The sequence below is a fragment of the Ochotona curzoniae genome, unplaced genomic scaffold (genome assembly GCF_017591425.1).
Source record: "Ochotona curzoniae isolate NIBS_2020 unplaced genomic scaffold, NIBS_Ocur_1.0 contig_2688, whole genome shotgun sequence".
NCBI lineage: Eukaryota > Metazoa > Chordata > Mammalia > Lagomorpha > Ochotonidae > Ochotona > Ochotona curzoniae.
The window spans coordinates 21,024,096-21,046,522 of NW_024465553.1; the positions used below are offsets into that span (position 1 = coordinate 21,024,096).

The 22,427-nt window shown below is 45.9% G+C and overlaps 1 protein-coding gene across 3 annotated transcripts in view; it reads left to right on the plus strand.

Moving 5' to 3' along the window:
• The window catches only part of DCAF5 (DDB1 and CUL4 associated factor 5), a 70,440-nt gene that overhangs the window by 25,162 nt on the left and 22,851 nt on the right, over positions 1-22,427 (plus strand). For all 3 annotated transcript variants that reach the window (XM_040975397.1, XM_040975395.1, XM_040975396.1), the window contains exons 5-6: positions 27-156; positions 11,165-11,378. In XM_040975397.1, the coding sequence (XP_040831331.1) occupies positions 27-156; positions 11,165-11,378 (344 nt within the window). The remainder of the gene's footprint in view (positions 1-26; positions 157-11,164; positions 11,379-22,427) is intronic.

Below are 22,427 nucleotides of genomic sequence, written 5' to 3' on the forward strand. Positions count from 1 at the left end.
ATTGCACCCCATTTTCCCTTTCGCAGAGCCCTTCTGCCTGGCAAACTATCCATCAGCCTTTCACAGTGTCATGTTCAACCCTGTGGAGCCCAGGTTGTTGGCGACAGCCAATTCGAAGGAAGGAGTGGGACTCTGGGATATTCGGAAGCCTCAGAGGTGAGTCGCCTCTTAATTCGTAAGGAGGGAAAACTTCCGCAGCTCTGTTGTCAGTAATGTGATCAGCCGGCGCGATAGTTGGTGTCGCTGGGCGTCATCTCCTGACCTCATGTGCTGGTGCTTCTGAACCACAGATAGCGTGAGCACTTTGGGGAGGAGTCCCCGGCTCAGCTGCACCCTGGGCAGTGAAGTAGTGTGAGTCTCCGTGTTCCCCAGGTGCAAGGGAGCCGTGGGGCGCAGTGAGCAGAGATTTGCCCAACTTGTTGCTACTGTGCAGGTGTACTTCACCTCGGGCTTGAAGGCTTCTCTGAGTGATTTTTTTTTTCTCCGAGTGATCTGTGTGAACACAAAGCCCCCGCGTAATGCGAACACTATATTGTGTATTTGGGCAGGTAAACCTTTCCTTTTTCCAGTTTCTCCAAAGGATCAGTGACCATAATAACAGAAAGTTGAGCCCCCATGCACTGTGTGTGTGTTGTCTGTCTGCATTCCTGAAGGCAGTCTTGAACTGATCATCCCAGCACTAGCAGGGGACTGGGGGCATCCTTAAAGGGTGTGCAGATCAGGGCAGGGGTCGGGGCAGCAGTGGGAGGCACTGTTGTGTCCCTTCAGTCTTAGGGGAAGACCGCCTGTGTCCAGTACCTCTCCCCAGAGCAAGGCCAGCCAGCTCCTCTGGGAACAGTACCTGGAAGTCATTTCCCACTTTATGTGGCTGTGTTGCAGAAGGAGCGTTAGGGAGGTGAGGTCGTGGTGTATTCTGTTGGCCTTAGGTGAAAGGGGCAGTTGAATAGAGATCCTCTCCTTGATGGTTTCTGTCTTAGTCCTAGTTGATCCTCTCCGTGAAGTCTGTGGCCCTGTTGTAGCAGATCAGTTGTAGCCCTGCCTCTTGCTGAACAGAGCCCGTGGGGCCTGGAGAAATCCTGCCCTTGTAGTACACACAGAGGCAGGACCCTAAGGTGTCTTTGCACCGTGTGTGAAGGAGGTTGTTTTCTGCCAGCAAGACAGTCTCCTGTCTAGGAATGACTGCCTTGTCCTTGCTCTGCAAGACAGGATTTGAATTAGAGCAGCCTTCCCCCGCTTGGAACTGTGAATAGATGCTGATGGAAGTGAGACACTGAGCTGCTTCTCTTCAGCAGAAAGCCTGAGGATTCCTGATGGTAGCAGTGTGTGGAGAGAAGAGAGGACATGAGTGTTTGCTTTGCCTGCCCGATCCCCCCGCAGCTGACCACCAGCCTCTGCTTGCTACACTGGGTTCCAACTACACAATGGGCCCTCCTCCCTCAACAGGACTTTTTTTTTTTCCTAACTTGATAATTGTTTTATTTTTGTAATAATGTGTAGTGTTTAGGGTTTTTGTGTAGAAAATTATAATGAAAAAGAAAATTGCCATCTCCAGATGATACACTTATCTGTGTTTTGAAAAGGCGAGTTATATAGAGGGAGAGACAGAGTGAGAGATCTTGTGGGCTAGGCCAAACACAAGAGCCAAGCACTCCATGCACGCTCGTGGGTGGTAGTTTTAGCTGTCTCCCAGGCACATTAGCGGGGAGCTGGATCAGAAGTGAACTAACACGAACTAGACCTGGCCTCCATGTGGGATGCTAATGTCACAGGCTGTGCTCCCACACACTGTGCCACACGGCTCAGGCTGGGTATGCTGCCTGGCTCTGGAGACAGTGGAGTTGGAAAGGTGTGCCTCAGAGAGAGCCCCAAGCGGCCACATGGCTGCGTAGGAGAGAACAGTCTCACGTATGCAAGGAAGCACTGCATGCTTACACGGAGATGACTTCTGCTCATGTCACTCACAGCTCTGCTGCTTGGTCACTGCTAGCTTCCCCGTGTGCCTTGCTTGGGCTGTAGGAGCAGTTTTCAAAACCAAGCCTCCCCTAATGAGTGTCTAGGGAATTTAGGAAAAGCTGCTTCCCCTGCTGTCGCTCTGCCTGTCTCGCTCCCCCCTCTCGTTGCCTGATGTAGCTGTCTGCTCACTCACCACTTCTCTTGTAAACGCTTTAGTTTCTGTCAGGAACTGTTAGTTCTGTGACAGGTAGCAAGTGTTTTGCTTTGACAAGAATAATAAAGAAAATTGTTCTTTGTCACTCAGTGAGATGGGGGCAAGCTGGGAATCCTGTAAACACATCCCTAGAGCTGGCGCTCTTACATGGGTGTGAATGGCACATGTGGCCGTGGGCCATGGATGTGAATCCCTGCTGTGTCTGCTCTTTGTGGCCTGTGAAAATACTGCTTCTATGGAAGACGCACTGAGTTGAACTCCTCACCTCTGAGCGGGGCAGACCATCCTCTGCCCACTCGGAAAAACAGAGCCCTGGCATGCAGCCCCAGAGCCAGGAAAAGGCACACGGCTTTCATGTGTGTCAAGACAGTGAGGCTCCCCTGACCTTGGCCACCAGGCCATTCGGCCAGAGATTCTTTGAAATTGTTCAACAGCACTCAGAACCAGTATATATGGAAAAAGAATGATAAATTGGATTTCATTAAAATGAAGCACTTTTGGTGGCATTGTGTTCCCTGCTCTGTCCCCTTTGAGTGCTGGTTCTAGTTCCTGCTTCTCTGTTTCTGACCCAGCTTCCTGCCCACAAGCCTGGGGTGATGGCCCATGGGCTTGGGTTCCTGTCGTCCACGCAGGAGACTGAGGGCCTCTTGGCTCCTGGCTTCAGCGTATCCAAACCGTGGCTGTTGCAGGTGTTTGGGGAGTGAGCCAGTAAAGGGAATATCTCTCTACCTCTTTTTCACCCACATCCCTATCTCTGTCAGTATTTCAAATTAATAATTTTTTTTTTTTGGAAAGGCATATTTACAGAGATTTGAAAGATCGAGAAAGATCTTGCACCCACCAGTTTGCTCCCTTGTGGCTACAGTGGCTGGAGCTGAGCTGATCGGAAGCCAGGGAGCAGGAGCATCTGCGTCTCCCATACAGGTTCAGGGTCCCAAGGCTTTGGGCCATCCACCATTGCTTTCCCAGGCCACAGGCAGGGAGCTGGATCAGAAATGGAGGAGCTGGGACATGAACTGGCACATATAGGAGATACCGGTGCTTGAGGTGGAAGCTTAGCTTGTTGCCCCCAGATTAATACATTTAAAAAATATAAATTTTACTAATAATTTTACTGCCAAGAAAAAATATGAATCTAGGACAATAAGAAATATAATATTGAATAAAAAAATTCTTAGCCAGAATACACAGAAAACACAAATTAGTAAAATACTCAATTTTGGAAGGAGGCATTTTGCATTGGTGTGTGCTTGGGAAGCTAAATTTTGGTAATGATTCTGGACCTATTAATTCGTGAGCATGATGGCATGGATCAAATGTTGTAAGGGATAAAAAACTTAGGAGGGAAGGTTCTTGCTAGCCTTGAATGCCTGGAGCCAGGGGTTCTGTGGGGGATGCATTCTGACTGTAGGCCGCCAGGTGGAGCTGCAGCGTCAGTTTTGCCCTGGTACCTTCATGCTGTGGGAGCTGCAGAGCTTGTGAAAATGCCCTTTCCTGGAGCCCACACCCAGAGACGGAATTGTTGATCTGGGTGGGCGACCTCCGAGCCTGCTTTTTGGGAATATTCTTTGCATTTTAGAAATTCTTTTTGTTGTTAATGTGTGCCTTTATTTATTATTATTATTTCTTAAAGATTTATTTATTTTTATTGGAAAGTCAGATATACATAGAGGAGGAGAGTCAGAAGATTTTCTGTCTGGATTGTGCCAGTGTGAACATTCCTGGTTTTGATAATTTATTCTTTTCTGCAAACTGGTAATTTTGGGGGAAGTTGGCGTTAGGTCCGTAATTTATCCCTCTACCTTGAATAGAGGAGTTCCACATGAGATAATGTAAAAACAAAGGAAGTTTATTGCTAGTGCATTAGGGTCCATGTCTCATCCAACACAGTGGAGTCTGGACAAGGACCCCAACCATAAATTTCACATAGTTCATATAGGACTTTGGCTACAATTCTAGGAATGGGCCATTGATTCTACGAACAGGCATTGGCAAGATTGTAATTGGTCAGTCTCTGTCACCCGCAACCACTCTAGTGGTTGGTCACTTATCTGTGCCCACCCCAGGGGTCAACCTCTATTGCCATGACCACCTGATGACTAGGGACCTTTCAGGTCTCCTCTGATTGGCCGGCTCTGTGTAGGGTGTGTGGTGGCCCATTTCGGGGAAGTGGGTGCCTCAATCCTAGGGACTGACACTCAGGCCTAGCTTGTCTAAGACCTGCCCGAGGCCTGTCACAGCTGTACCTTGGGTCCCCTTGCAGCAAGCGAAGCTCTCGTCACAGCAGCCACAGTTAGCGGTCAGCTTAACAACTGCTCAGTCAGCATCATTTTAACATCATTTATCCTATGTTCTAATTATCGTTACTTATCCAACCCTCTACCAGTCGCTCTCTCTTAATTACCTACATGTTTTAAGTATCTTATTATTAGTTACTTATTTAATGCTATCTATAAACACCTAAAGTTATCTTATGACAAATTTTTGCCATTAACCTATTTTCTTTGTTGTTAGACATTCGTTGATTATTGAACTATTTCTTACTACTACTCCCTAGTACTGTTTCTCATTACTATCATCCTAGTAGTATTTACCTACTGCTTAACACACTGTTCTCTTGATTCATGTATCACTCAGTACAGCTTAGTACTACTCAGCTCTTACTTTACTTCCACAGTCTCACACTGGGTGAAGGTGCATTTTTTGCATCTTTCTCTGAATCTGTAATTAAATAAGAAGAAAATTTGCTGGAGTACATATTATCCCTTAATTCCATTTTTCCATGAATGTTTTGAAATTCCCTTGTATTTCAAAAAGAGAGTTATTGGCAAGCATGCAAGTAGCACGTAATAATTTTTTTTCTTAAAAAGGACAAAAAAGACAAAAGCCGTTGATAAGGCTAACATGCCTCCCTCCCTCCGGGCCACTCTTCCGTCGTCCCTTCCTGTGGCAGTCAGGAGCGTAAGGAGTTTCCACTCTGACCCTGCAGCTTTTTCCTGCAAGTACTCATAAAAATGCGTGTACATTCGAGGCCGAAACTCTTGTGTGCTTTGTCCCTAATTAGTCATCAGTTGTATTTCGCTCATCTGATTTCGTGTTGGAATCCTGGCACAGTACCTAGGATAGCAAGCAAATAGTCAGTGTTTGAGTGAAAGAGTTACTGTGTTTTAGGCAAGGACTAGTGGCTTCAGGAAATCTTTTGGACCCTGAAGCATGCAGTCTGGTGCTCTGCTCTTGGTTGGGGGGATCAGCCATCTCCACAGTGACTTCTGTAAAACTGCATCGAACTCAATATGCAGAAAAAACAAACCTGTCGGCTGTTGAATGTGTGCTTGCTGCCAAGTAACAACCTTGCGGGACCTCGATCTCCCCCGGTAGGCAATTCAGATGGTACTGCTCCCTGTGCCACTTTGTGGGATTATTAGATAATACAGGACACAGGAAAGCATATTGGAAATGAATCAGCCACTTCTTTAAGGGTATCAGTCTTGATATAATTACTAAGGTGGGCTTTTTATTTCATCATCACAGGAGTCATCACTACTGAAATTTTATGTTTCAAGTTTCACATTCTGGAAAGGGGATTCTTAGTATATGCTCACAGACCTGAGCTTCTTTACCCAGAATCTGCCCCTGAATTCTGGATTCTGTATAAAATAGTTCAGATTTTTTTTTAAATTTATTTATTTTTATTTGGAAGGTAGATTTAAGAGAGCAATGGGTTGACCACAGTGGAGGCTTAACCTACTATGACATGGTGCCGACCCTAATACTTTGTGCTTTGAATTTGCACTCTTTTCTGATAATATATCACTAATGGCACTAATGTATTTTTATTTTTTAAAGCAGTATTTGTATTTTTATTTGAAAAGCAGAAGAGGTAGCGAGAGTGATCTTGCATTCACTGATTCTCTCCCCAAATGGCTGTGACCACTTGGCTGGTCTGAAGCCAGGAGCATCTTTCCAGTATCCTACATAGGAACAGGGGCCCAAGTACCTGTGCTGTCCTCTGCTGCTTTCCCAGGCAAATTAGCAGGAAGCTGGATAGGAAGTGAGGCAGTTGTGGGACACGAACCACATGGGATGCTGGCACCACCGGCAGATAGCATGGTACTCTCCCCGTGTGCCACTTGTATATGCATTGGATGTCACACAGTGCATCTCCAGAAAAAAGATGAAGCTGAGTGGCATTTTAGAACTAACCAAAAGACTGTGTCCAGTACTAACTGAGGGAGTCCAAAAACCCATCGGAGGTGGTATGGTTTGTCCTCAGTGAGAACAATGGGAAAAGATACTCTAAAATTTATTTAATTATTATTAAAATCAAATGAATTTAAGGTAATGAATCAATTTCAAGTTAGCATTTGTGCCAGAATCCTATGGCACAGTTCACTATAGGACATTTCTGGTAAGAGGTTCTTTAAGCTTGTTGTTGTTCTTATTTTTTAATTCTTATTCTTTTCTGACTTGCTCCGTTTCCGACCTGGGCCGGTTCACCCCCTTGGGCAACCTGGTGGTCCCCCGCTCCCAGGAGGTCATAGTGACGCCGAACTTGGTGCAGACACCCGAACGGCACAGCACACTGCAGCCCAGAACTCCTAAAGCGATCCTCCGGCCTCAGCCTCCCAGTAGCTGGGGCTACAGGCACGCGCCACCGCGCCTCGCACTTCTTACTCTTTTCTCAAGATGATCTCCCCCGGCACTGTTCTGAAGGAGGGAATGTGTATAAAAACATTTTGAAATAACTTAGTTCTTCTGATTGTAGAAGTTCGTGTTCATTGTTGAAAAATGTGGGAAATAAAACATACATCTATATATAATTAAAATAAAAGACATAAAAACTTGGGACCAGCATACTAGTGTAGTGGTTAAAGTCCTCACCTTGCATGCACTGGTATCCCATATGGTTGCTGGTTCTAATCCCGGTGGCCCTGCTTCCCATCCAGCTCCCTGCTTGTGGCCTGGGAAAGCAGTCAAAGACGGCCCAAAGCCTTGGGACCCTGCACCCATGTGGGAGACCCGGAAGAGCTCCTGCGTTCAGATTGGCACAGCACCAGCTGTTGTGGTCATTTGGGTAGTGAACCATCAGAGGGAAGATCTTCCTCTCTGTTTCTCTTCCTCACTGTATTGCCTTTCCAATAAAAATAAAATCGTAAAAAAAAGAACAAACGGTCTAATTAATAAGGATATAGAAAGCTTAGGGAAAATGAATACATGGAAGAACTATGCATGGATTTTAAAGGATTTTAGAACCAAAATAAACTTACCTTTTAGTTCTATTTTCCCTGAGCTTTTCAAGGATCCCCGATGCCTTCTCCTTGATGTCATGATGTCCATCACTCCGTGTGTTTGTCACTGTTTTAAACTGTGGTTGGAAAGGGGCGTGTAGTCAGTTCCTACAGATTTATTTCATGGGTCACTTTCTGAAAGCAAATGAATCTAGTTTGTTGTTAAGTGGCTTCTTAAAGCTTTATTAATTTTCCTTTTCTCCTTTGTTTCTGCAAATATCAGCAATTTCCTTTAATGTATGGAATATAATTAATATGTGTTCAAAATATGTAAATACCTGTTAAGTTCTTCCTTCTTGTTGGCCACTTACATAGATTAACAGATGGATGAATTTAATTCACTTGGAGGATGGTGGTATCACAAGAAGAGCAGGAGACCCCAATGATTAAGTCACTTTACTTTCTGGGCCATGGTTCTGTGCTCATGAAAGAAGTCTTTGATCAGATAATATACTAGCCTCCTGCTTGCTATTTCTTTGATCTTAACATTGCTCCACCCCTGCATCTGCTTGGTGGTGGTGATCTTGCTGGAACCTGTTGGCCGTTAGGTCTGAGGGCCACATGGACCTATTTTGACCTGTACAGTGCCATAGTCGGTATTTTCAGTGCAATGCCCTGAGCTCAATGAGTTCTCATACACAATGGCACCTGATGTGCCACTACTAGAGTTGTTAATCTGCTGACTGACAGGTCTGAGGGCTACCTGAAGCTATCTTGGATGGAACCTGTAGGGTGTCATGTTGCAGTTCACTGAGTCAGAAATGAGTTCACTCCCAGCTCAGCACATGTGCAGTACTGTCCTTAGCCTTTGTCTCCTTAAACAAAATGGCGCCTGATATGGCTCCAGGTGGTAGACTGGGATTTGATATCTGCTCTGTTCCTGCACTGCCCATCTGGGATCTGCTAATCTGTCTCTGCTCCTGGTCAAATCGAACAGACCAGCAGGATGAGCAGTTCTTTGTCTGGGTTCACCTCCTGAGCTCCTGGTCTCTTCCCACCTTGTTGCTGGTGGAGTTGGAGCTGCTGGTGCAATTCAGATCGCCATTCACTGAATGGTGCTGGAGTATCAGTCACTGCAACACCATACCGTTGTTTTCGCTGCTTTTCTGTGTCTGTCAGTCTCCAGTACCCCTCTGCTGTTGTTCTGTCCTCTCCTGTTTCCTGGAATGTGCTCTCTTTGCTTCACATTGGCTAATGTTTCTCAGTCTGTTTAAATGTGTCTGTACCCTATTCCACCATCTTGATTCTCCTGATATCTGGTTTCTATTCCCGTCCCTAGCACTCCCAGTCAGTTCTACAGGCGCTGGTTTATTTGCACAGTTGATGCTGATGTTGGGTTGAAAGCCTTTCATTGTTTTTGAGCTCAGTGTTTAGATAGCACCACCTGCCTGTGACCGCCAGGTCACCCAGTCAAGGAAGTGTGTCTTAACTTCAACAACCCTAGCATTCATTCTCTGGCAGTGAAGAGGGAGCTGTGTTCAGGACCATTATACAAACATTTCTCAGGAGGACTACCAGATTTCTCCTCGATGTCTGCGTTCTAGGGATGGTTTTCTGTCTCTTCTCTGTCTTACTTTCATTGCAATCAGAAGACAGAGGCTGTTTTGTACAAGGCTGGGTTTTGCACACAGCCACAGTGTGCTGCAGTGCCAGAACACTCTCCCCTCTGGTGGGAAGACTGCAAGGGGCAGGGGGCACACGGACTGACCAAAAGAAGAAAGAAAATGCAGCCATTCCATTATTAAATCTCTTTTCTTGTAACCTATGGCTGACTAAGTTTTCGCTCAGATAAAGTGCTGTTGAATCTTCTTCCTTAAAAATGTCTTTGGGTACAGTGCAGTGACCTAGTAGCTGAAGTCCATATAGGCACTAGTTCATGTCCCGGCTGCTCCACTTCCCTTCCAGCTCCCTGCTCATGTCCTGGGAAAGTAGTAGAGGATGGCCCAAGGCCTTGGGAATCTGCACCTGCTTGAGATCCAGAAGAGGCTTTCAGCTCCTGGCTTTGGATTGGCTCAGCTCACGCCATTGTGACCACTTAGGGAGTGAACCAGTGGACGGAAGATCTTTCTATCTCTCCTTCTCTCTATAATGCTGACTTTGCAATTAAAAAAAAAAGTCTCGTTAATCTGCCAGGCTCCAGTGTAGTTATCTTGAGGCCATTTTCAGCTCATACATTGTCTTGGAATTTATGAGGTTGTTTTTTTTTTTTTTCTTTGATACTATTAGTTATAAGCTGACTGCATTTTTAGTTTGGATGTGCCACCTGTGTCTGTGGTACCCCTCTAACATGAGACATGAGTTAGCCTCACTTTTCTGCTAGTAATTGAGTGCTCCCAGAATTAAAACCCATATACAAAAGAAACCTTGCTTATGATAGGATGAGCAGTCCTCAATGGCATAACATGGCAAAACAGAAAGTGAACCAGCAGGAGGGATACCTCTGCCTTTCTCCCTGATTTTTATTTTTAATCATACCATGTGACTTTTTAAAACATGTTAGGGACATTGTGAAACTATCGAATATTAGGTGAGCCAGAACTTAAACTCAAGGATGGATGAAATTAAAATTATTAGCCAAATATATTTCCAAGTTAAGTATAAGCATTGGAGGTGTAGAAAAAAAAAAAACAAATGTTCTACTTCCTGCACATTTTAATTTTTACAATTATCTTTAACATGGGCCATCTACTTACATCATGTGGAATGTAAAAATTGGGAATATGCCAGTGTCACGGCCACAGCAGGTGAAGCCTCTACCTGCGATCGTGGCATTCCACGTGAAGTCCCAGCTGTTCTACCACTTCTTTTGGTGGGGTTGGGGGGGGAAGTCAGATATACAGAAGATCTTCCATCTGTTGGTTCACTCCCCAAGTATCCACAATGGCCAAAGCTGAGCTGATCCAAAGCCAGGAACCAGGAGCTTCTTTCAGGTCTTCCTCGCGGGTGAAGGGTCTCAAGGCTTTGGGCCGTCCTCAACTGCTTTTCCAGGCCACAAGCAAGGAGCTGGATGGGAAGTGGAGGGCTGCTGGGAATAGAACCGGAGCTCATGTGGGATCCCAGTGCGTGCAAGGAGAGGACTTTAGCCACTAGGCCCCTGCGTTGGGTCCAGCTGCACCACTTCTGATCGAGCTCCATGCTGATGGCCTGGGATAGGCCTTAGATGAAGACCCCAGTGATTGGGTCCCTGCCATTCATGTGAGAAAAACCTGGATGAAGCTCCTGGCATTGGCCTTGCTCAACCCTAATCATATGGCCATTTGGGAATGAACAAGAGAATGGAAGACCACTCTCTAATTCTGCCTTTCAAATAAATAAATGTATGTGTATGCGTGTTTTGAGAATAAACTATGATAAATATGAAGACAAAAAACTGGCCTAATTAGTCATAGTACATACTGGGAAGGAGAGATGGGCATCGAATGAATGAACGATTCAACAAATAATCAAATGAATGAACGAGAGATCCAACAAATAATCCAGTATGAATAAAGTGTCTGTTGTCTTAGTGATGGTTATGCATGTCACGTGAATGTTGCCCCTGGTTGGGCTGTTAGGCTGAACGGGACTTGGTGAGAACTGTTTTGCGCTGTCAAGTTGAATAAACAGAGTAACTAATAGCACATCTTTTTTTCAGAATGTTTTTGTTTTCATTTTCTTGTGAATTTAGAGAGATTTCCTCCTTTTCAAGTCTCTGCTCTCTCCTCCCCAGCTCGCTGCTGCGCTATGGTGGCAACCTGTCCCTGCAGAGTGCCATGAGTGTGCGATTCAACAGCAACGGGACCCAGCTCCTGGCCCTGAGGCGTCGCCTGCCCCCGGTACTCTACGACATCCACTCCCGCCTGCCCGTGTTCCAGTTTGACAATCAGGGTTACTTTAACTCGTGCACCATGAAAAGCTGTTGTTTTGCAGGAGACCGTGACCAGGTGAGTGCCCTCTGCCTATTGCATGGCATGTGTATCTTTCTCTCCGATTGTTCTTTTCATACCGGGTTTCCTCTCTTCAGTGTCAAGTCAGATAGAAGCAATTTAGGGGAAACAGTAGGTACCTGGGGACAGTTGGGCTTAATAAGAAGTTTGCTCTTCGCAAGGTGACATTGGGTAGAGATGAGACATGCATGGTAATGCCAAGACCGACCCTGTGTAGTTCTGAGCAACCTAACTGCCAGGTCTGTGAACAGTATCGGACAGTAGCTTTTATTTTTGTTGGAAAGGCAGATTTATAGAGAAGGACAGAAAGAAAGGAAGATCTTCCATCTACCGATTTACTCCCCAAGTGGCTGCAATGGCTGCAGCTGAGCTGATGTGAATCCATGAGCTTCCTCCAGGTCTCCCACGCAGGTGCAGGTTCCCAAGGCTTTGGACTGTCCTCCACTGCTTTCCCAGGCCACAAGCAGGGAGCTGGATGGGAAGTGGGGCCGCCGGGACTAGAACCGGCACCCATATGAGATCCCGGCACATGCAAGACGAGAGCTTTAGTTGCTAGGCTACTGTGTTGGGCTCCTAAAAGTGTCATTATTTATGAGTGGATTAAGCTCATGGAAACTTATTCTGCCAGCAAGAGACATTTTCTTTTTTTTTGGTGTGTCAGTAAAACACAATGCTGAAATGTTCTAAGTACCATCCAAGAGACTTAACGTACCCTAAGTAGCGTGTTGGAATAGCTTCTTTTTCTTGGCTGGATTGCACTGAGCAGTTATGTTTGAAAGGGAAGCACGTGCGAACTCCTTCTCTTTACTGCCAACGTCACAACTGGGAATGACCGGTCCAGATGTGGCTTTCCAGCCTTTTCTCAACCTTACTACAAATGGAGATACTGATGTCCACTTAGAGCCATCAATTAACAAACAAAACAAGACCAAAAAGAGCACATCTCGGCATCGTTGCACCTCTGTTTCTTTTTGTCTCTGCTGATTCAATCTCCAAGTGGACTCAGTGGCTGGAACTGAGCGAGTCTGAAGCCAGGAGTTTCTTCCAGGTCTCCCATGCAGGTGTAGGGGCCCAAGGCTTTGCACCATTCTCTACTGCTTTGCTTGGCCACAGCTAGGGAGACAGAAGGGAAGTGGAGCTGTTGGGGTCCAGAACGGGCACCCATGTGCGATTCTGCGCGTGCGAGGCAAGGACTTTAGCAGCTAGGCTACTGCGTCAGGCCCACATCTTTGTTATTTAATGCAAGAATTGCTGAAGTGGCAGTGGTAGTTGTTTCTTGAGCTGTTGGAACTGATGTTGTGGCGAAGCAAAAGAAGCCAGCATCCCATGTGGGTGTCAGTTCGTATTCTTGTTGGCTTCACTTGTGATCCAGCTCCCTAGTAAAAGCCCAAGAAACACAGGAAAGGATGGGCCAAGTATTTAGGCCCCTGTCACTCACGTGAGGGACCCTGATTGAATCCTGGCTTCAGGCTGGCTAAGTGTGGCAGTTTGGGCAGTGAACCAACTGATGGGACATCTCTCCCTTGTTCTCCAACTCCGACTTCCAAAACAATTTTTTCTCTCAGTCTCTCTTAAGGAAAGTTATTTCAGAGCAGAGCACGAGCAGTATTCCCATCTGCCGATTTAATTTCTAGTGCTTAGGATGGACCAGACTAAGGCTGGGAGCTGGGACATTAAATCCAGTCTACCGTATGGATGGTGGGGACCCTGCTACCTGAGCCTTCACCTCCTGCACCCCGTGGTCTGCGTTGACAGGAAGCTGGAGTCCTGGCTGCACATCACATGTCCACACTCTGCTGTTGCACTCAGGCACTTTACCCGGTCCCTTAACCCTCTCCTCCCTGCCCACCCCAAGCACAACAAACCTTTACTTCCTGATTGCTTTCTTGCTATTGCTTAGTGTTCTTGTCTTTGGACCTGTCAAATATGTCAAGTTTTGACATGATTTTTACAGATGGTACCCCACCTCTTCAGAGTTATTTTGGGGCAAAAGACATAAAAGGAATAATTTATTGAGAACTTGCCAATACCATACTTTGCGTAGACGGAAGCTAGGATTTTTTGCTTACACTAAGGTTGCAAGAGACTTCTCCCTGTCTGGTTTAAGGAGTGGAATGTATGGTAAGAACAGGATAAATGCTAATTAGGATTGAGTTACATGTACACAGGTAAGAATATCCATTTAAGTTTTCCAAGCTAGAAATTTCCCCTTTTATAAATACAGACTATATCCAAATTCAGAATTTGCACTCCAGTTAAACTCTTAAGGTTTGGAGCCCTTCTCTCTCTGCTCCCACCTTTCCTTCTCTTTGCAACAGTTTTTCTAATAAATAAATAAATAAATTTATAAAACAGAACTATACAAAAAATAAATAAAATCCTCGGTTTGCTAAGCTGATGTCCACATTGCTGACCACTAGGTGGCCCCAGTTATGTATTCGTAAGCCATGTTCTGGGGAGACCATACTGCCCGAATGACTTTAGCATTTTTATTTGTTTGTTTGTTTATTTGTTAGACAAAGGGAGACACCGGACAGACACACAATCAGCAAGAGGTCTTCTTTCTATAAGTTCATTTTCTGAATGTCTGCAACAGCCAGGCTGGTCCATGCAAAAGCCAGGAGCCTGGTACTTTATACATCTCTTTATGAGTTGCAGGGACCCAAGTACTTGTGAGTTGCTGCCTCCCAGCTGCTGATTAGCAGGAAAGTGGACTGAGAGCAGCACTTGTAGGACTCATAGCTGACACTGCAGGGTGAGATGTGGGTACTCCAAGCGACGTGCCCCAAATGCCTTTTAGTGGGTTGGTTTCAGTTTGCCTATGTTGCTACAGGCACTTTGTTTCTTGACTAGGAAGTCGTTTCTGAGGCAGATCAGAACATACTACCGCTTAATATAGGGACTGGTTGATTTAGCATCATTGGCCATGGAAGAAGACAACCTAAGCCCTCATGATCACCTTCTTCTTATTTTTTCTCTCTCTTTTTTTTAATTGATTTGCAATCTCTGTCAACCTCTTATGTATGAATATAATGGCTTACTTGGCTTTATTGCTAAAAAAAAAAAACACGGGCAAATCGTGAGAAAAGTAAAGGGAAAATGGAAGCTGAAGTTTCTACAGGCTGTGGGTGGGGAGCTACAGCTTCCCTGCCCAGGGTGATTAGAAGACGCCACATTGCTGACACCTGCCATGTTCCTTAGCCTTGGTGCCACTCACGCTGTGGGCTGTGTTGTGGGGGGCTCTCCTGTGCAAGGTCAGTTGGTAGGCTGCATGCCTGGTCTCTTGCCACTGGATGCCAGTAATGTCCTTAGTCATTTGTGGACAATCAGAAAGGTCTCCAGAAATTGCCTGATGTCCCCTTAGGGGAACATTGTCCCAGGTCAAGAATTTTTGATCTCAGTGGTTACTCATTTTGCCCAGAAGCACTGGGGCAAGTATGGCCACAGGCAGAACCACACAAGGTGTTTGTTTTATATTGATTCTGGGTATGTGCATTGGTGATGGAGTTGTCATGAATGTATTGAGTGGCTTGATTTTTCTCTACTCATGTTTGACTGATTTATGTTTTGAGGGCTTTTATCCTATGGGAAGAGTCTCTGAGCATTGTTTTCTCTCACAAACTACACTACAAAGTGGTTTTGGATGAAGAAAAATGGAAAGGCACTGAATTTAACTTTGGATCAGTTGTTAAGCCTGAAAATCTATTTGTAGTCCCCATGCAGGTTATCATAGACATCTAACCTAGGGAATAGAAAACCAGAGACCTCTGTGCTTCTGTTTTTCCACTCCCTAGGAACTAAGATATGTGGCTAAACTCATTATTGTCTTGTATACAAATCCTGGCATGCAGGAAAAGCACAATTTTTGTTGAAATGAAACATCAGTACTTTGGTCAGTGTGCAGCATTAAGCTGTCTGGGTTTAAGGCTTTTCTAGCTGTGAGTTAGGATAAATACATATCATCTTCCTACACAAATTCCAGGGGATTTTAGGGAGATGAATTAAATAATGGACTTAGAGTGAAAGTAATCTTTTGAGCTGATGGCTTTTGCAGTGTTATACAAGAGGCCCAACCCTGTTGGTGTCGCAGCTGGGAACGCGCCTCCCGAAGGTGCTTTCTGGACTGCTCACGCAGGGCGAGAGCCGCCCCAGTGCCGTGTGATCTGCAGCACTGACATGCTCTGTGCTCTGGTCTCGACACGCTCTGTTTTGCATGTTTAGATTTCAGAGCCTGCTCTTCCCTTATATTGATCTTTACATCTGACCTTGCTCATGGTTACCCTGAGTATGCCCACAGCTTGAGGCGCTGTGCTCTGGAAGTCCTCAGTCAGAGCTTGGGTAACCATCCCAAAGAGGAACCTGAGAATTTCCATAATAGGAATGAACAGGACGAGAAAAGCTGTCAGTGATCCTATCTGCTGAGGCAGTCTTCTGGCATTTGATTTCAGGGAGGTTAGTCAGTGCACACAAACGGACCCGGATACAGTGCCAGGAAGCCTGCACTTTGTTTAGATTGTTCTAGGATCACTAGGTAATTCATTAATCTCCAAGTGAAATGAACATTTCAAGAAAGCTGATTCAAGGAATAAAGTGTGAAACACGCTAAGTCTACTTTGTATCTTCCCCATGCTCATTGCAAACATTGCAGTTGAATTCTAATTAACGGCAATCAAAGATCATTTTGTACAAACTCTCCCTTTGATAGACAAGAAAACTGAAGCTCATAAAGGTTAAGCAAGCAGGTCACAGCGTATACAACATGAGCCAAGACAAGAACCCACGTGTCTGGGCTGTTGGTGGAGACTCCTTTTCACTGTGGAAATGGTCAGAACGTGGAGCTGATAGGAGCAGGGCAGGCGGCGGCAGGGAGCGCAGCGGTAACAATACGGAGTGGGCAATTGTGGCTGACGTGGAAAAAGCAGGTCTCATCGAGAGGGACATCTTCTGGTTGATTGCCATGTGGCCCAAATTTTTAAATTTTAAGTGTTACAACAAACCATACTTCACTATGTGGGTGAAAAAAAAATCTGTCCACCATGCCTACTTTGCCCGACAGCCGGTAGTTTGAAACCACTGAGTGTCATTCATTTAGAGTTCTGCGATCTATCAGTCACTGAGTCATGGATGAGTGTTGATGGGTTCTTCCTCCTGGTTCTTACTGAATTTTTTTTTAAGATTTATTTATTTTTATTACAAAGTCAGATATACAGAGAGGAGGAGAGACAGAGAGGAAGATCTTCTGTCCGATGATTCACTCCCCAAGTGAGCGCAACGGCCGGTGCTGTGCCGATCCAAAGCCTGGAACCAGGAACCTCTTCCAGGTCTCCCACACAGGTGCAGGGTCCCAAGGCTTTGGGCTGTCCTCGACTGCTTTCCCAGGTCACAAGCAGGGAGCTGGATCGGAAGTGGAGGAGCCGGGATTAGAACTGGCGCCTGTATGGGATCCCTGCATGTTCAAGGCAAGGACTTTAGCTGCTAGGCCACGCCACCGGGCCCTCTTACTGAATTGTTAATTGCATGCCCTTCCCCCTCCATGCAGATAATTTACTGAGCATTTACTATGCAGTAAATAACATTTTTAATTACTTTTTTCCCCCAAAATGTATCTATTTTTATTGCAAAGGCAGAGTTAGAAGCAGAGAGAGAGAGTTTTTCATTCACTAGTTCACTCCCCAAATGGCCGCAATGACCAGAGCTTGGCTGGTCTGGAACACGACTCAGGAGCCTCCTGTAGGTTTCCCACATGGCTAAGAGTGCCTAAGGACTTGGACCACCCTCCACTGCTTTCCCAGTCCATTAAGCAAGGAGCTGGATGGGAAGTCGAGCGGTTGGGACTTGAATTGGCGCCCGTGAGGGATGCCTGCACCATAGAGGGAGGCTTGGCTTATTATGCCACCGTGCTGGCCCCTCAACAGAAACAGCCTCCTCTACAGATTTTTTTTCTTTAAGCTGTTCCACTGAGGAATATTACAGTAGCATAGCTTTCATTCGGAAGCTGCCTGAACCTAAGGGTTCTCCCCCTGGCTTCTGCATTGCTCTTGGAGTCTTGCTGTTTGGTTGAATCCTAACTGGCTGCATTCTGTCTTCTAACCTTTACAGTCCCCTCTGGGCATTCAGTGAGCTGGGCTCTTAACAGGGCGAAAAAAGAATGCCACTTTCAGCTGCTAGCTTTCCTGGCACACACGTATAAGACAGCCCTTGGCTTTTGTTCCCTCTCTTTCACAATCCCTTAAATGGCTCTTGTCCTAGATCGTGAGTCGAGCAGAGCATAGAAGTCTGTTGAGTTAGCAGGCATGTGTGCCTGGAGATGGACAGCTCGATTATTTGAGGATCTCTTGCTCTAATCTCATCTGAGCCTGGCCTACATAGTTGGTGCCTCTTGCTGAAAGTGAGATGGGGCAGGAAGTGTAATTGAGTCTCCTTGAAAAGGCTGAGCACTGGAGCGCCTGAGCAGTGAGGTTCTCTTTTACAGGTCTTCCTTTTGAGGTTGATAGATAGCGAGACGCGTCTAGATTGTGATCGTGAAATCCTCTATTCCATTCCCTGGAGAAAAGAGCTGACTTGTGCTCTGTGATCCAAAAACGGCTCCAAGCATGGCCTGGCTCCAGACATTGCATCAACACTCAGTCTCTGTGCTGATCTCATGTGAGCACAGCACAGGTACAGGGATGTAGCAGTAAATGCCCGTCAGGCCCGGGGAGCGCCCAGTGAAGGTATAGCTTTGATATTTCAAAGAACTCCATGCTGTCCTGATTAAGACCACTGGCATGTCATGAGCTTCCATTTCTGAAATACAGATCTAGGCACACGCGCGCACACACACACACACACACACACACACACACACACTCACACTCACACTACATTCTTCCCTCGCTCCCTCCTTCCTTTCGTTTCGTTTCGTTTCCTTTCCTATTTTGTTTTATGTTATTTGAAAGAGAGAAGGAGGAACAGAGAGATCTTCTATCTTGTTGTTCACTTCCCCGAATACCCACAACCATCAGGTCTGGCCAGGCTGAGGTCATGTGCTGGGTCGTCAATTTGGGTCTCCCACCATGAGTGGTTGTTGGTTCCCAAGCCTGTTAGGGGGTGAACCAGTGGATGGAAGATCTCTCACTATCCTCTCTAACTCTGCCTTTCTAATAAAAACAAACAAATCTTCATCTTTTTTTTTTTAAATAAAGATTTATTTATTTTTATTGGAAAGTCAGAAAGAGGTCTTTGCATCTGCTGGTTTACTCCCCAAGTGGCCGATCATTGCTTGGCCGATCCGAAGCCAAGAGCAGCTTCTGGATCTCCCACATGGCTGGAGCTTCCTAAAGCTTCGAGAGACCCTCCACCGCTTTGCTAGGCCTCAGGCAGGGAGCTGGAAGGGAAGCAGAGCAGCTGAGACACAAATTGGGGCCCATAAGTGAATTTTTCAAAGATGTAGTTGTCTCTGGGTAATCAGCTAGCAAAACACTTGATAAATTTAAAGAAAAAAAAAGATCTTTCTGGAGAACCTGAGTAATTTTAGACTGTTAAGGGGGCAGAAGTTCTTGGAGGGGGTTACTGACAATGCAGTTGTGTCAGAAAACAGGAAGTAGTATGTGAGTGGCTTGTTTTTATGAAAGTTAATGAGTAGACACAGGAAATTTGGGCAGTTGAGATAATGATGGAGTGCTAAAGTGGTAAGCTTTCCTTCAGTGGTCATGGACATTGTATGAGTCACCCTTTAAAAAAATTTTTTTTAAATGGAAGACATTCAAAGAAAGAGAGGTCTTTAATTCACTGGTTTACTTCCTGAAGGCCACCGCATCTGGGGCTGGGCCAGGTTGATGCCAGGAGCCAGTGTGCCTTCCAAATCTCCCACACGGGTGTTGGCTGTCTGCTGCTGCTCTCACAGGTGTGTTAACATAGAACTGAGTCAGAAATGGATTAGCTGCCATGTGGGTTGATGGCTTCCCAGGCTGTGGCTTTAACTGCTACCACAACATCGGTCCCCTTATTTAAATTTATAAAAGTACCTCATTTGCATATAGTTCTCCCACTGTATAAAATGTAACCTGCATGAGGACAAGGGCAGTGTCCCGGGCAGCTCTGCCTTCCCTTCCCTGGAACAGGGCCTAACACTTAGCAGACCTTCCATAAATATTTGTTTAACGAATAAAGCATGAATTCATTTTTAGTCTGGTCTTTCGTAGTCCGCAGTGTCACAGGCAGCCAATTTTGACTATTGGAAGAAGTCCAGCGGACAACCATGAAATGCCATAAAAGAATTTCTTTGAGCTGCTTTGTGTTTCTGGGGGGTGTGGCGTGTGTGTGGGTTGTATGTGTCTCCAGACATCAGAGGGTCAGGACCCTCTCTTTTGATGCACCCCAGACCACTGCCTTGTCAGGGCCTGGAAGAGCAGTTCTAAGAGGAGGAGAGGTCAGGCTGGTTCCTGTGCCTGAGTGGACGGCTGTCCACGCCACATTTCCTGTGCAGCCATGAGCCGTCACGTGGCTGGCAGCCAGCTTGTGCGCTGAGTTTTCTTCCTTGTAAGGCAGGGTTCTGAGTCAGCATTCTGTCTGGGAGTCCCATTCCCTTTTCTGTTTTCAGGGATTTGCCATGAGGAACAGCTGAGCAAACTGGAAAGCACTGGTCCTTCCAGTGAGGGCAGATGCCTCAGAAGGTCACCCGCGGAGCACTCTGTGCAGCGTGTGCAGATGGGCGGGCGCGGGGCATGCTCTGTGAAATGTACAGCCTCTTGTAAACACAGGGTAGGGAGCGATGAGCTGTGTGGACTGAGTAAGTTGTCAGTCATAGGCGGATAGTTCCTTTGTGTTCTGCTTCCCTTCCTCTTTTTCTTAATTTACTGTCAGGTTTCAGATTCAAATAATTGATTTGGATGTGCAAAAGTAGAGGAGGGAAGTAAAGTGGGGGGAGGAGGGAGCTGGAGGAGCCTGGCCACACCCATGGGCAACTGGAGTTTGATTCCGGAGGGTGAGGAAAGGGTAAGGGAGTCCTCATCAGAGCAGCGAGGATGGGGACGAGGAAACTGGGACATTGACACAGCTGTGTCGTGAGGACAGTGCCTGTAGTGGATTCACTCCCAGAACAGCCTGCCGATGCACAAGCTTTGGAGAAAGCCCTCAGGCCAACAGATGTGGTTCCTGGCAGCTGGAGAGTTGGCAGAGCATCCCCAAAGCAGTAAGGGCTAAGGGGCATGAAGGAAGCTGTACCGACTTCCTGGTACTGTTGCCAGTAGTCATTTCCATGAATGCCACTGCTTTATTTGTGTTGCTTCCCATCTCTTCACCTTTTTAAACCACATCTTTTCTCTATGGTTGGTTCAATTCTCAAATCTTTCTTGACACTCCTGTTAACGAATCTAGTGATTTCTGTTTCATGGAGTCGCAGTTTATACCTACATGCTTGTATTTTATACTATACTTTAAAAAAAACGAACATTCAATGAGGTAGGTATGCTGGACTTAGCACTGTTTTAGAATTGTTCACAATGTCATTTTCAAGTTCATTGCTTTTTCTAAAATCATAAGCTATGGACCAACACTGTGGTATAAGAGGCTAAGCCAGCAGCTGCTCTGCTTATGCTGGAGTTTCCTGCTAATGCGCTGGGGAAGCGACAGGTGGTGAGCAGCGTGCTCAGGCTCCTGCTCACACGGCCAACCAGAGGGAAACTCCTGGGTCCCTGTGAACCAGCTCTGGTCACGGAAGCTGTTTGGGGAGTGAACCAGCAGATCAAATATCTCCTCTCTCCCTTTCTCTGTCACTCTGTCTTTAAAATAAAATAAATAAACCTTTTTTTTTTAATAAATAAATCTTTAAAAAAAAACAAAACATCAACAGGCTTAGTAAGGAATAAGCAGATGGAACAAAAAGATAAGGAGTATTTGTGACTGCAGTTTAAAACTTTTGTTAATCTTTGGAAATAAATGAGCTTTTAGAATGTTCGCTTATTGCAATTACACAGTGTTTTAAAGTCCAAATTGGGAGCCTGGTGCAATGGCTCAGTGCTAAATCCTCTTGCATGCACCAGGATCCTATATGGACACTGGTTTGTGTCCCAGCTGCTTCACTTCCCATCCAGATCACTGTTTGTGGCCTGGAGAAACAGATAGCCCAGAGCCTTGGGACCCTGCACCCACAGAGAAGACCCGAAGCAAGCTCCTGGCTCCTGGCTCCACATCACCTCAACTCCAGCTATGGAGGCCACCCCATATTGAAACTCTGAACTCTTTGAATAATAACTTCATTCTGCTCTCACAACTGCTGTTCTGCTTTGTGCTACTATGAGTTAGTTCCACTGCTGTTAAATACTTAATGTCCTTAAGATTCATCCATACTGTAACATGGCAGAATCTCTTTTCTTTAAAAACTGAATAACATGGGCCTGACAGTGTGGCCTAGCGGCCAAAGTCCTCACCTTGAACGCGCTGGGATCCCATATGAGCACCGGTTCTAATCCCAGCAGCTCCACTTCCCATTCAGCTCCCTGCCTGTGGCCTGGAAAGCAGTTGAGGACAGCCCATGGGACCCTGCACCTGGACCCGGAAGAGGTTTCTGGTTCCCGGCTTCGGATTGGCACAGCACCGGCTGTTGCAGCTCACTTGGGGAGTGAATCATCGAACGGAAGATCTTCCTCTTTGTCTCTCCTCCTCTCTGTATATCTGACTTTGTAATAAAAATAAGTAAATCTTTAAAAAAAACAAACTGAATAACGTGGGCCCAGTGTGATAGCCTAGTGGCTAAAGTCCTCGCGTCGAATGCTCCAGGATCCCATATAAGCGCTGGTTTGTGTCCCAGCTGTTCCACTTTCCATCTAACTCCCTGCTTGAGGCCTGGGAAAACTGTAGAGGACGGCCCAAGACTTTGGGACTCTGTACCTGCGTGCAGACACCTAGAAGAAGCCCCTGTCTCCTGGCTTCAGATCAGCTCAGCTCCAGCCATTACAACTACTTGGAGAGTGGACTAGCGGATAGAAGATCTTTCTGTCTCTCCTTCTGTCTGTAAAACTGCCTTTCAATAAAAAATGAATATTTTTTTAAAAGATCGAATAATGT